At 45.0% G+C, this 14402-nt stretch overlaps 2 protein-coding genes across 3 annotated transcripts in view; one reads left to right on the top strand and one right to left on the bottom strand.

The window, feature by feature from the left end:
- Positions 1-14402, top strand: part of LOC725146 (very-long-chain enoyl-CoA reductase) — a 108876-nt gene that overhangs the window by 3532 nt on the left and 90942 nt on the right. The window lies entirely within an intron of this gene.
- LOC100578810 (facilitated trehalose transporter Tret1-2 homolog) overlaps positions 2337-14402 on the bottom strand; it is a 74979-nt gene continuing 62913 nt past the window's right edge. For both annotated transcript variants that reach the window (XM_016912180.2, XM_003249965.4), the window contains exons 2-8: positions 11172-11273; positions 6210-6343; positions 5152-5398; positions 4805-5089; positions 4490-4742; positions 3988-4331; positions 2337-3710 (exon numbers count right to left, since the gene is read on the bottom strand). In XM_016912180.2, the coding sequence (XP_016767669.1) occupies positions 3573-3710; positions 3988-4331; positions 4490-4742; positions 4805-5089; positions 5152-5398; positions 6210-6343; positions 11172-11273 (1503 nt within the window). In that variant the 3' untranslated portion in view covers positions 2337-3572. The remainder of the gene's footprint in view (positions 3711-3987; positions 4332-4489; positions 4743-4804; positions 5090-5151; positions 5399-6209; positions 6344-11171; positions 11274-14402) is intronic.

Genomic DNA, 14402 nt, shown 5'->3' with positions numbered 1-14402 from the left:
TTAGAAATTCAATTTGTAACGAAAACTCTCGAAGGAAGAGTACTCTCCTTCGTTCGATCTCTTTACGATCTCGCAACATGAAACGATAATAACTCGTGAAAAATATTTTCATCCGTGAAGACTAGGCGTTCGATCACAGATGCAGACCGCTAATATTCTGCAAAGTCGACGCTGACGAGTTCTACAAACTATATAAAAATATAAAATACAAATGCCGTTTTTCCTCGAATATCCTCCCCCCAAAGGATTCCACTCTTGGAATATCATTGCACGAATATTGTTTTATCCATTCGCGATCACTCTTATCTCGACGAAATTTATTATACAAAAAATCCATCCGTCGACGACAGTCGAATTCTCAGAGAAATTCGCCAGATCTTTCTTCTTATAAATGTTCCAAATATATAAAAAAAAAAAAGGAAAGAAAAAACACGACTGGCGTCGAAGTTACGTTACAGGATAAATTTTTTGCTAATTTTTCTCGTGGCGTTATAATTAATTATACGGTATTGTCGCGAAAAAATTTGTTCAGAGTCGAACACGACGCCCATATCATATACGTGTTCGTATACAATGTACACACAATAATCGATTTATATAATAGGTACTTAGTGTGAAAGATACGCGTAGTATAATATATATATCTACAGATAATAATATTGTCATCATTAAGTCAATGGCGGCCGTTATATAGAACCGTAGAACGAGGCCTATCGAGTATTTTTATATTATATACCTTGTAGCGTCGGACAAATGAAATATATTCTCTTCCTGTATCTAAATTGTTTCTCTCCGTTCTACATTCTTTTGCCAAGCGATAGCGTTTACGTGGACAGAGATGTGGTGTATCAATGTGGTATATCCACGTTTAAATTGGCGAGAAAGCTAGCGACGAAACGTTGGCTATACCCCGTCACGCGCGAATCGATCACGAAATCCAAGTTCCAATCGTTTTTATCGCCATTTTCACGTAATAAAATTTGCGCGAAAAATAGAAATTTTCGTTATTTTCTCGTCCCGAATTCAATCGAGAAATCGAAGGAAACGAGATTTTTCTTAGCGAAGCGAATTAATTCGACACCCTTTTTTAAATTTAATAGAGTTAAATCTAATTTTCCTTCGATATCGGATTTTAAATTTGAAAAGAATAGAGAAATGATTAATAGAAAGAGAAATCAATCGTACGTTAAGTTTTGAAGGAAATGAGAAATCTGGATCTCTGAAATTTTACATCACGCTGTCCCGCTCTGTATTTTAATCAGCACTTCTTTTCTCTCGCGTGTTATTTTTGGAAATTGTGGAAAATTTTCGGTTGAAAATATCACGGGTGAACCTTTTAAAACGTGTCTAGAGAAACGTCGTCGACAATCGACGGACCAGTCTATCGATTCTATTCTAAACAAATTTATTGTATACACGTGTATGTATGTACGACTATCGTTTTCCTTTTTTTTTTTTTTCTTTTTATGTATAATTTATACGTTATAATTCTGCGTTATTATCTGTACGTCTATGTGTATATATATATCGTATTTGCGTGCTCTCAGAAAAGGCACGTTGCACGGAAGAGCGTTCTTTATTTGTTCATCTTTTTTTTTTTTTTTTTTTTATTATTATTGTTCCAACGAGATCCATCTTTTCGAATGTATATATATATATATATATATATACTTGCAAGAATTCGTTTGATATATATATATATAGCTACTGAAAATAACTAATTTAATGCGCTTCTTGGTCAAAATATCGTTCGAACGTTTCCTCTCGCAAGGCAGATCACGAAGATGGGTCTATCTATAATTTACTTGTAATTCAGTCGTGTCGTTTGAAAAAAGAGATCTTACTCGTCGTTACTTTGATTTTTACGATTACGATTAATTATCGAAAGTGAGCATAAAACTGGTCAGAGAAGGGAGGAGAAAATTAATCGTTTGAACGTATTAATCTTATTCTTTTAACAATTATCCCCTATTTAATTTTTTTTTTTTATATATACCTCTATTCTATCGTCGTATAAATTGTACCTTTCTCTTTTTTCTTTTTTTTTTTTAATTACATACGAAGTCTTCTTTAGAATGTCGACACCCATCGCGCGTCAATTCTCGAATTTTCAAAGATTAGGTCGTTAGGACAACAATCGTTGATTCTGACCAATCTTATACTAATTGTTTCACGAACAATTACTCGAATATCTCGTCCATATATATTTTGCATTTTTCTATCGACTCGCGAACGGAAAAAGCTCGTATCAAATCGAGGAATGAAGGAACTCGGTAAACCTAATCGTCGTCGTCTAATGAGATCTTGCTCGGGACAGAGATCAACCTTCTTCTTTCTTTTTTTTTCCAATTTCCTCTTCGGGAAACGAAATTATTTCTTCAGGGGGTGGGAAAAGTAAAGCTGCTCCTCGACAAATTATTCGATCCTCGGAGCGAACAACGGCACCCCCTCGACCGATCCCTCCTCGTCGATCACAAGTAGCAAGTTTTGTAATAGATGAACGCGACCGTGTCCTTGCCGAACGTCCTGCATTCCCTCTCGTAGTGCACCTGGCCGGGCTCGTACTTGCCCCCTTGGGGATATTTGCTCAGCCTGGACAAACTCCTGTACAGTCTCAGGTAATCGTCATCCTCGAGTCGATCCTCCATTCCGCGCCCTCCATACCCTCGTCGTCGATGCCACCCGTCGTCCTCGTACAGCGACGACCCTCGCCTCGCCTCTCCTCCCCTCCACCCGCTCGACGACACGAAACCAAACGCCACGCGGGACCCAAGATCCCTCGCCCTCCCGCGCTCCTCCACCTCTGAGAGATCCGAGAGATCCTGCAAGCTTCTCCTCGGATAGCCCCGCCGCGACTCCACCCGATCCGATCCCGGCTGATCCCCGAAATTGATGGTTCTGCCCCGCCTGGGCAGTGTCGACGAGCTGCCGTTCCAAATCCTCCCGTTCCCCACCATCGTCGGCTTAGTACTCCCGTTCAAAACGCTCGTCGAGACGTCCGCTCTCCACGATCCCTCGTCGATCCCCCGTCGCGGCCTCATCTCCATCCCGCGCTCGAGCACGCACGTCGACGACTCGACTACCATCCCCTCCCCCGAAGGGTAGACACCCTTGGAGCGCGTCCTTTCCACCCGACGATTCCTCCGCCCGTACGATCGTCGACTATTCGCCTCCTCCTCCTCCTCCTCCTCCTCCTCCATCGGGTTGAAGAAACGGGTGTAATCGTGCCTGACCACGTCCCCGTTGCACGATCTTCGATGGATGGAATTGTTGGCGAGCGAATTGTCGTCGTCGGTGGTGCGGCGGCCAGCCGAGAACAGGGATCCCCCCCGGGACTGGACGAAGCTCTCCACGTTCCTGCCGATCCTGTTCGTCCTCTCCGCGAACATGTTGCAGTAATCGGAGAACAGGCCTCGACGATTGCTGCGCGACGATCCGCCGCGTGTTGGATCGGGACCCGTCGTGTCGCGGTACAACTCGCGGGGGTCGTGCTGATTCGGGTACGCTCCTCCCGGCAGGGGTTTGTTGGATTTCTCGAAATTCGAAAGGCCCCCCGTTAACGAGGCCTTATACTACCGCGCCTGGGCGTAATCGGGATTCATCTCGTCCAGCTGTTTCCCCTTCGTCTCGGGCACGCAGCACACCACGAAGCAGAGGCCGCACACGGCGACCGCCGCGTAGAACCAGAACGCCCCGTGCAGACCGAGCGTCTGAAAGGAATCAGCATTTGTTTATAGAAAAGAAAAGTAATGAAGAAATTTGAAGGATTTTTTAAAAGATGCTCTTCGAATATTATCGAGAGAATGCGAAGTATATAAGAGTTGGATAATTATCAGGATCGGTAACGCGATCGAAGAGCTCGAATTATAACACTCGATCGATCGATTATATCGGACGTTGAGAATACACCCGGACACCCGACACCTACTAGTTTCGAGTGTCCCGGCGGCCTCTCTCTCTCTCTTACCTCCCCGCCCCTCGTCTCACCTGCTGAAAATCCATGAAGAGCTTAATCCCGACGAACGCGCAGAAGTAGCTGAAGCTGGTGCTGATGCTCGAGCCGAGGCCGCGATACTCGAGGGGGAAGAGCTCGCCAATCAATAACCACGAAATTGGCGATATGCCCAGAGCCAGGGCGGTCGTGAAGACGAGGACGCAGAGCAACGGTATCCAATCGTGTTGGCCGACCACCGCCGAGTCCGGAGCGTAGCCCAGATTTTGCGTCTGGGACATGTAATAGGCATAACTGCCGAAACCGGCCAACGCCAACGACATGAACACGGTGCTGGCTATCAGAAGCGGTAACCTGCCCACGATATCGATCAGGAATCCTGAGGGAAGGGTGGAGGGAGGAACGAAGAAAATTAGAAAAAAAAGGGAAACGATTTAAAAGAGAAGAAGTTGTCTCGTGTATTCTTATGTATTCTAATTCGTCCGGCTCGATTAAACAGCTTGGACGAAAGGAAGAGGGTTACCGTCTAATCAGTACCTGATAACAGTGAAGCCAATAATTGGACGAAGCCGATCGCGATGGTGGCTCCGTGAGGATTCATGCCGCCCAGGGTCTGCCTGAATATGATCACCGCGTAATAATTGAACGCGTTCGCGCCGGAAAACCTCTGGAAGAACATCAGCCCGCACGTGATTGCGATGGGCTTGTACAAACGAGGCGTGAACACGCTGTTCTTGAACGTGAGCTCGTACTGCTTCGCTCGGGACGCGAGAATGTTCGTTTTGATCACCTGTCAACACAACAATCGTGATTGGATCGATCGAAACGGAGAATCCGTGAGAAACCTGTTACCTGGAGCTCGTGACGTATGTCGACGTGATCGCCGCGCAGCCACTGCAAGCTCGTTGCAGCCTCGTCGTCCTTGCCGTTCAGGACGAGATACGACGGCGTCTCGGGTATAAAGAGGGTCCCCAGAAAGAGCATCGAGGGCGCTATCGCCACGAGGAGGGCGCTTTGCCTCCAATTCAAGTACGTGCCGGCTATGTACGACAACAACACGCCCACGTGGCCCAGCACCTTGAGCATAGCCGACAGGCAACCCCTGATTCCCGGCATCGAGATTTCCGATATGTACACCTGGAGAAAAATGAAAGGACCTGGAGATCTGTTGGAAAATATCCATGTGCGAGATATTATACCTGGGCGACCATGGTGATGACGGAGCAGCATAGGCCGCCGATGAAGCTGGTCACATAGACCAGTTCCACGCAGGGCGCGATCCCCGTGAGGATCCAGACCACGGCCAGGGGCAAAGACGTGACGCGTAGGGCCAATCTGCGCCCCCTTCTCATCACCCAATCGCCGATCATTGCGCCGAACCACGCGCCCAGCATGGACAACGAGGCGACCCACGAGGCCTCTTGTTGCGTCACCGAGAAAGCCGACCTGCGACAAATGGCGATACGATTACGAATGACTGATACGTAGAGGAGGCCTAATACCATCGCCTGCCCGTGATTAAATCCTGTGCAATCGATCGATCGGCTGTGAAACGCATCGATCCAACCGGTTCAAGAGGATAGGACAATAACTTAGTTCTACCAATAAGAGATTTCGAATACAATTTTCTCTTTCGCTTCGTTTCGCGACAACGGATCGACGAAGTTTTTTTCGAATTAATTCCTGGATAATTGAACTCGAAAGGAACGTATCTTCGAATTTATATCCACGTAAGTTTAAACGTTGAAAACAACCGTTTGGCTCGTTTCAACTCGATCCAATTGAATCTAAATTAAATTAAATTGCGTATATAATACGTTGCGTAAATTATATATATATATATATATATATATATATATATATATATATATATACGTAAAACTGTATACACGAAAGTAGTAGTGCGTGCAACGACTAACGAGCTCGATAGCGATAAAAGCCCGCTATCGGGGAGAAAGTGTGCGAAGCCGAAAACGGAACGGTGGTGACGCGAGTGCATTTGTTCGAAACGAATTTATCTAAGATATTCGTTTATTACGCCACGGGCGAAATATCTTGTCGGTTTTATTTAATTTTCTTATCTTAGCGAGCGACGCTAATCGTTAGGGGACACGACACGCGTCTGACTCGCAATTACTTTGCCGAGTCTCCCCTGCTCTTTACATTGTACAAGAAAACGGCCGCGCGTTACGCTGTACAATGCGTATTTGAATCACAGTGGGAGGGAGTGTTATCGCGCGTGAAAATGATACCTTACCACGTGTCGTTGTTGGAGGACTGATAAAGGTGAGGCGGTTGGTTGTCCAAGATGGAATCCAAGGCGGGCGAGGTGTAACCCTTCGCCAGTCCCGAGGAAAGCGTTCCCATCGACAGTGCCAGGGTGGCCAACACCTTGCGAATCAAACGAAAGATATTTTGTGAAAAATTCCACAACCAAGTTGATACTGATAAAAATTCTCTCCAAGGATGATATTATACAATGTGTGGTAAATTGGAAGGGATCGAGTTCCTTCGATCGATGGCGGCAGATGTTTATCGTCGGACAAATTGTTGGAAGCAAATCCTAAAGGAATACTAAATAATCCCGCCATCCTCTCTAACGATCCTTCCTCTGCTCGTGTTCGTGACAATGATGGCGAACGGAGGGAGAGGGAGAGGAACCGATTTTACGGGGATCGAAATTACGCTCCGGGATGGAATCTCGTGCGATGGAATGCGAAACGGTTGTTGCAACTACTCTCTCACCTCTCTCTCTATCTCCCCCCTCTGTCTATTTTCGTGCATTCTGTTTACATTGGCGCAAATTTTTCGACGAAAGACGAAGGAGGAGCGATTTTCACTTTCCCGCCGGGCTCGTAAAATTCGCATGGAAAATGGAGAACCGGGTGGAAATTTGGTCGGATGGATTTCTGCGACGTGCTCGCAACGATCGTGGAATACGATCCAAGGCGCCGAGCACGTATCTCTCGTTCCCTGTGTGCACCTTTAGTTTATGGTACTTACTGCAAGAGGCAGTAAAATATACAAATATTGCGCGACACTCGTAGTAGATAGCTCGGTGTTGCAACTTCCTGGAGAATCGGATTCTCCAGAATTTTCAATTCTGAGATAAAACGAGTCGAGAAGAGGAGATTACGATTTCTTCGCGGAATCCTTAATTCCGAAAAAGATTTTTTCTCCCCTCGAAAGATATTTTTTAACAAACGTAAGAGAGCGCTTGTAGTATTATACTCGACGTAAATCCAGATTCTTTTGCGACACTTGTTCCTTTTTTTCTCTTCCCTTTCGGTTTCTCCATTATAGGATATTTATTACACTCGAGAGAGAGAGAGAGAGAGAACTGGAATTAAAAGGTACAAAGGAATGCCGCTTAACTGGATACCTTATGGGATAAGTGTGCAACTACAAATGATTTACCAGGCAAAAAACGCGATTAGCGATTTGAGGTCCAAGCGTGTCCGTATATCGACTAATCCGACTGGTTCTTTTTATTATAAAACTGTCTCGAGACTTTTTCGAGACAGCTAATAGCTAATACGATTAAAAAAAAAAAGAAATGTTCGCACTATGTTCGTATCATTGTGACTCCTTGTAACGTAATTTATATTCGATTATATTCGATTTTACGATTCCGTCGAAATCCGTTCAACCGTGCACGGATCTCCTCTCCCCTTCCACCGCGAATCAATTTTTCTCTCCAAGATCTGTCTCCGTTAACTTCGATAACCATCCGTTCCGGTAAAGGGGAGTTAATTTATTCACTTCCACTTCGAAGTGCGATTACGCGAACGAGAAACGAGCATCGATAGAGGTCGAGGAAAGTGGGAGGGGGAGGGGAGAGGAGCGTGAAAATATCCGCGTCGAGGCTCCTTCTCGCGCGCGTTTTCCAACTTGGAGATATTTCCCGCCCCGTTAAATAAGCGTCGGTCACCGGCGCGGGAATATAATTATTTATGAGGCGCATAATTGTGGATAAAATTCAGGGTGTGCCTCGCAATTATTGCGCAACTTCTTCTCCCGTCGAGAGAAGTTGCTTCGCGTGAAATAAATTGCCACGCTCGAAGATCGCGAGATAAACGCATTAATTCATCGCGAAACGAGGCAGACAAAAATTGTCTCCGCTCTCGGTTATTGAATTATGGCCGGGATATAATTCGATTGCCGCGGCTGTGGAGGAAAGTACAACGATTCTTGTTGCTTCTCTGAGCGAAAAATTTTAACGAATTTTGCAATTTGAGGATCCAAAGAAAAGTGGAACGATCTCACTTATTCACTTTGGAGAAGAGAAAGGAGAAGGAAGAATTGGAAATGGCTTTCGAGGGATGGCGTTAAATCTCGCGCTGTACTCGCACCTGTTGTGAATATCCTGTCGATATTTTATATATTGAAGTCAGTTTTCGAGCGTGACACTTTGTCGCAGATTATTTTAGAAGTTTACGATCCCGTCATCGTGAGGAATTTGAAGTCGATCGAGCCGCCGATCCCTCGGAAAATTTGCATAAACTTTCGATATCCTCCTCCTCCTCCTCCTCCTCCCTAGATCCGGAGACAACTTATTGCAGGCCATTTAAACGCGACGCCGCAATAACCTTTCCGTCGTCGCGGCGGAGACGCCGATATTCTCTGCCCGCGAACAATAATGCGTGGGTCGGTTGAGCCGGTTTTCAAAGCTTTTTATCCGATTGCTCGTGCATTGGATCGTGTGAAATCCATACAACTATAGTTATATACGATCCCGATTGAACGATCAGTCACTGAATCATTGAGACATGGACCGTCAGATCGGGCTCGCGATATTATTAACCCATTAAAACCGATTGAATTGCACCGCACGTACACGTATTGCATTTTTATTCAAAACTGGAGGACGCGAGATTCGATCACCTTCTTCTCGATCGAAGAATTCTTTTCTTTCCAGAAACGGTATTTTAAATTCTCGTAGGAAATCTTTTGCGTTTACTAATCGAACGAGAATAAAACTCTATCACTTTGCTTCGATCTATGATTAAATTAACGTGATTTAAAAAAAAAATTAGATCCTTCATCCAACGTTTAAAATCGTCTCGCCAAATGCAAATGTGCAGATCCAGATCCTCGGTTGTCTCCCGCGCATTAGTCTCGCAATTACTGGAATACGAAATCGGGGGAAGACGTGACTCACCACCGGTTTACGACATAACAGCGTGTGCCTGTGTTGTTACGTTACCCCCCCTTCTCGTGCTTGGATATCGCGTCCAACTGTGGTGACCCCAGGCCTGGGCCCTGTTTAACCCTTTTGACGCTCACTTTCAGCGTCTCTGACGCGCTCTGACTCTCCGTTTATAGTCACAGCGCGCTTGCGGCTCGAACTCGTACAAGTTGAAACGTTTGGCAGGGGAAAAGAGGCGAGGAAGACTGTGTGAACGAAGATTAAAGTCGGTCGTCGCCGTTGCGTGCGAAGTTCGATTTTCGGAATAAATAAGGAAGTCGTATATATTTATAACCGTGCGTGTACACGCGCGCGTGTCTTCATCACTGTTATATAAACATTTAGTTAAGAAACGTTGATTTTTTTCCCCCCCTCGAATGATTGTTCGCGTGCAATTGTTTCGGGGGAATTGGTTGTTTGATTTCTATATCCGTAAAATTAACGACGGAATCTCTCGAGAAAGTAAATTTAACTTGGATTAAAATTTTCCTTTTATTTAGAAATCGTCATCCCGTGTATCTCATTTCGTATCGTGCTCGTCCAGTCTTCTCTAAGTTAATTTTAATTATTTCCTAATAATCCGTGTTATCGGATATCATCGCGTCCGAATGGAAAGAAACTTCTCTCGATTTCCCTCGAAATTCGATATTACGAGGACAAATCCGGATTGGAAACGGGAACAAATCGGACGAGACATCCTCGCAACTTAACCGAGATTCGATAACACCTGGTTACGCGATACATACGCGATTATATCCTCGACTAATAATCGGTGTAATAATCGGGCACCGGTGTCAAAGTTGGAAACACCCCGTTCATTTCACCCAGCGCGCGATTATTCCATTTCTTGACGCACGACCCGATAATCCTGGAAATCTAATTCCCGCCCGCGAAACGGGTGAATGGATTCGTATCGCGCGCGTGCAAATATCGATGGCGCCTCGTTCGAGCAGCGAGATAATAAAATGACCGCGATATATCGAGAGCCGAGATCCAGTGTTAATGGAAAATCGAATCTTAACAACGATCGACCTCGATAATTCGGCCAATCGATTCTACGAATTTTTAACCCCTTCTTTTCTCCCTTGCTTCTAGTTATGATTACTGGTTGATCTAAGAGAGTTATTTTAGGTGGTGGACATCCGGTCGAGAGGGTTAAATCCACTTTTTCTGAATCTTGGTTTTTATTCTCGATAAGATTCGAATTTTGAGAGAGAGACAAGAGTTCGATTCAAGGATGATCGATATAAGGATGGAGAGTTAATAATGCGATCCGTGCTTTTCTCTAAGATGGAGAAATAGAAGGAAAGGGACTCGTCGTTTGGAACATTTCCATTTCCATTTCGGTTGAAAGTTCACGCCAACTTTTCCCGTATGAAACTCTCTGTTACGCGAAGCTTTAGCTCCTTCCTTTCCCCCCGCGTTGCGTTTCTTCTTAAACGCGCGACGTTAAAAGCTCGTTTACGTCGATGTGCCTCGAGTTAAGTCGAAGTTAACCGGGAGAGCCATTAGCTTAAAACAGTTAGCCGAGGAGATGCTGCTTGGTAAGCGAGGAAAGAAAAAGATGGGGGGGAGAGAAAGAGAGAGAGAGAGAGAGAGAGCTTTGAAAGTCTTTAGAGTGGCGATATTATGAAAATGGGTGGTCAGTCGAGGGCTAGTAAAGTGCACGCCGTATAATACGCGGGAAAAAGACGGGAAGAGAAAGGAGGGAAGAAGAATCGATATGCATTTTAAGCGCGGACCACTCGATTAAGCTCACGGCTGTCTTCGGCTGCATATTTGCATATCGATATGGACCTATGCCAAGAAGGGAAGATTCTCTCACTGGATTTGGATTATTTCGAGTAACCATAACGGGGGGAAATGTAAATTGGCGAAATGGGCACGCCGATAACGTCGCCTTGGCCGCCAACTAATTTCCTCTTCTTGCGAGTCTCTCCTTCTTCTCTTCTTTGAGTGAAAAAAGAAAGGAAAGAGAAATACGAGGAACACGTATTCGAATAATAAAAGCTCTAATAAGGTGATCGATACCTGTGACATGTGTTGCGGCCTCGTCGCCGTCGAAGTCATGTGCACCACGGAAGCCCTGGGCATTTTAAAGCTGTTCTCTCCCTCGTCCGCCACAGTCGTTACCTGCAACAAGCCGAACATGACAAATACAATTACATCTTCTTCAGAATTATTTCATTTCGAAGCGAGATCAAACGAAATTTCCAAAAGATTCTTCTTAATCAATCACCACCCTTTTCTTTCCATCTTTCTATATTCGAGTATATTCGGGTACGTAACATTGTTTTTACACGGAATATCGTACGCACGATAACACGCTTGGACATCCGGCGTTGCAGGATCGGTCGTAAAACTTCCGTTCCGCTTCGCCCCGCATTGGCTGGCGGTGGCGGTAATTGAATGGCTCGCTAGCCCGCGAGAAGAGAGAAACGAGCACCGAAAAGTACTTTACGAGGTTTACAGAAAGGAGGAGGAGGGACAAGGTGTAAGCTGGACGTGTAACACGACCGGCCCACGATAAGACTTTTCCTCCGTTACCCCATTGTCTAAGGTAGCTTATAAGATAATTGTCCTCCACGTCCAATTGTGCAACCCACGCGGTTGTCCCCTTTTTTTTCCTATTCTTTCTTTCTTTTTTTTTGTTGCGCGACAGGCCGTCAATGCTGACGTCTAAATCGTCTCTGGTTTCTGAATCGTACGTGGCCGTTCATTTGCATCCACCTGACCATGGTGGAAAAGCATGGAACCAGAAGTGGTCGCTCGATTCGTGACTGTCGCACGCTTTTTTGCTCGACTTCCTCTTCTTGGATGTCGCCAGAGTGGCTGATGATAATGGCCGATCAAATTTGGAGGTGTTTTCTTTTTTTTGAACGAATATTGGAACGGTGGAGGTTTCGTGATTTACCCGGGGAACTGGTTCTCGCGTCGCGATGACGAAATTTCACTCTCGTCGAAGCTCTATCCAGTTTGTCACTGGGACGAGGAGAAGTGGAGGAAGGGAATCGCGCGAGAAATGCGAGGAAAATATCCAATTTCCAAGAGGCCGTGATTAGATTGGAATCAATTTAGCGGAGACACACTGTATTCTTCCGTCCGACACTTTTTTCTTTATCGCGTGTCCTTTTTTAGAAAGTCGTTTCTCCAATTTCACGAGACAGGAGAAACTGATATCATCACCCTCCACTCCTCCCCGCGTGTATAATAACATTCGAGCAATTGGAATATAAAAGTAAGAGAATTCGAGACAGCCTTATTCCTCGAGAAGGATATATATTTATTTCCGAGAAACATTCTATATATATATATATATATATAAAACGTATGATATGATCGTGATTCCTTTCTATCGAACTTTTTTTCATATATGATTTACAATATTACGATATACGTTCTCGATATCGCCAACCTTGTGCGCCGTTGTGTTCAACCCTTAACCGGGCCCTAGTAGACGCGTGGGCCCTGATAAGGGAATTTAGGAGGCGTGTCACCACGAGCAATCTGCAATATTCCCTTTACAGCTATCTAACGCGTCTCGTCGCCGCGGAGAGCGCGTCTTTTTATAACCGTTGTTTATTGCGATAGGTTCAAGTTCCTCGACTTCCCCCCCCCTCCCCCGAGATACCCGGCGAGGTCGGATAATTATAGGCGAACCGTTCGAGAGGCTAGATACCTCTTATAATTGAGATACCGCTAGAGCTACGAATATGTCCTCCTCCCTTCCCTTCCCTTCCCTTCCCTTAGTCCTGCGCACAATGGACCGTGTAAATCACTCTTGTCTTCCATCCACCCACGCCCGCCTTCCGCTCAAGAGTTTTCGATGACCGGACTACTCTCGCGCTCGGATCCGGCTCGGATGCGTCGACGAAAATCGATCGGGGGGGAAAAAGGGAGAAACGGTTGGTGATCGAGGAATTTGCATACTTGCGTGCAGTATTGTTTAAGAAAATAAATAGGGGAACGAGTTCTCGTATATGTTAAACTTTCTTTCCAAATCGCTTTTGAAGAAAAAAAGCTTTAAATAGTGATAGAATATAGAACACGATGTGAATTTCTGAAAGAGAGAATGAAAATTGATAATGGAGTTTGAACAGAAATATAAATAATCTTCATTAACGGAGGAGTCGTCCCCTTTTTCTTATTTTTTTTTTTTCTTTTATCCTATACGTGGTATCCCTCCATCCTCGACGACACTTTGTTCCCCGATTGATAGTCGGACTACGAGAGACGAGCAAGACTCGATTTTCAATAACCGAGCAGATAAGCCACCCCGCACTCACGATTTCTCACGTTTTCTCCCTTCGTGTCGCCCTCTCCCGAGGCTTTTATCCCTCGAGCACCTCGCCTCCAGGTTTGTGGAGCACCGTGGCTCCACAATCGTGCCTCGAAATCAATATCTTCGAAACGCCGCCTCGGTGCTCGCCGCTCCCCGTCGAAACCGATTTCGAAGTCTAATCGGCCACCAACCTCTCCCCAACTCCCTCCTCCGGGGTTTGTGTTACTCGTTATTATCGTGGATCGTGGAACGTTAATCGAAAAGTTTCGCCCTTCTTCCGCAGGCTTTCCAATTTCATTTCACCGCGAGCAGGAATCTTAAAATTCGTTCTATTTTATACGCTTCTGAGTATATATTTTTTTCAACTATTATTAATAACAGGGGAAACACGATTGATTTTCATCTCATTGCAAACATCGTTCTAATTTTTCATTCTTCGATAAAATTGGAAAATTTAACGCGATAAAAAGTACGTGAGTTTTTAGAAGAAAGATGAATCTTGAAAAGAATGAAAAGTTTGTTAATCGTATCGCGCGTAAGGTTGCGAGAAAATGAGAAGAAGGGTGCTCGGAATTTATATCGGAGCGGAGGGGGAGGATTAATCTGAATAGATGAATCTGAATTCGAGGGAGTATTCTAGGGCACGGGCGAGCGTGCATACGGAACACCGGTTTGGATAATATTTTCCCTAGACTTTAGATAAAGGCGAGAGGCATATATATTTATGTGTATATATATAAGCGCCTCGAAGAATATCGCGTATTCGCCCGGGTTAACAATAATTTCATGCCCGAGATTTAATAAGAGATGCCTCGAGCCCAAACACCCTTGTTTTCGAATCGTTATACCGGCCTTGCCTAACTTAATAACTGATTTTCCTGATAAACAAACACACGGTTACAAGAAAACAGGTAAATCTGCATAGATATATAAATCGACGTACTGTATTCCATTTTTCGAATCGATTTAATACGCGTTCT

The sequence above is a fragment of the Apis mellifera genome, linkage group LG5 (genome assembly GCF_003254395.2).
Source record: "Apis mellifera strain DH4 linkage group LG5, Amel_HAv3.1, whole genome shotgun sequence".
In the NCBI taxonomy this organism is placed as follows: domain Eukaryota; kingdom Metazoa; phylum Arthropoda; class Insecta; order Hymenoptera; family Apidae; genus Apis; species Apis mellifera.
This window is presented reverse-complemented; position numbering and strand designations above follow the sequence as displayed.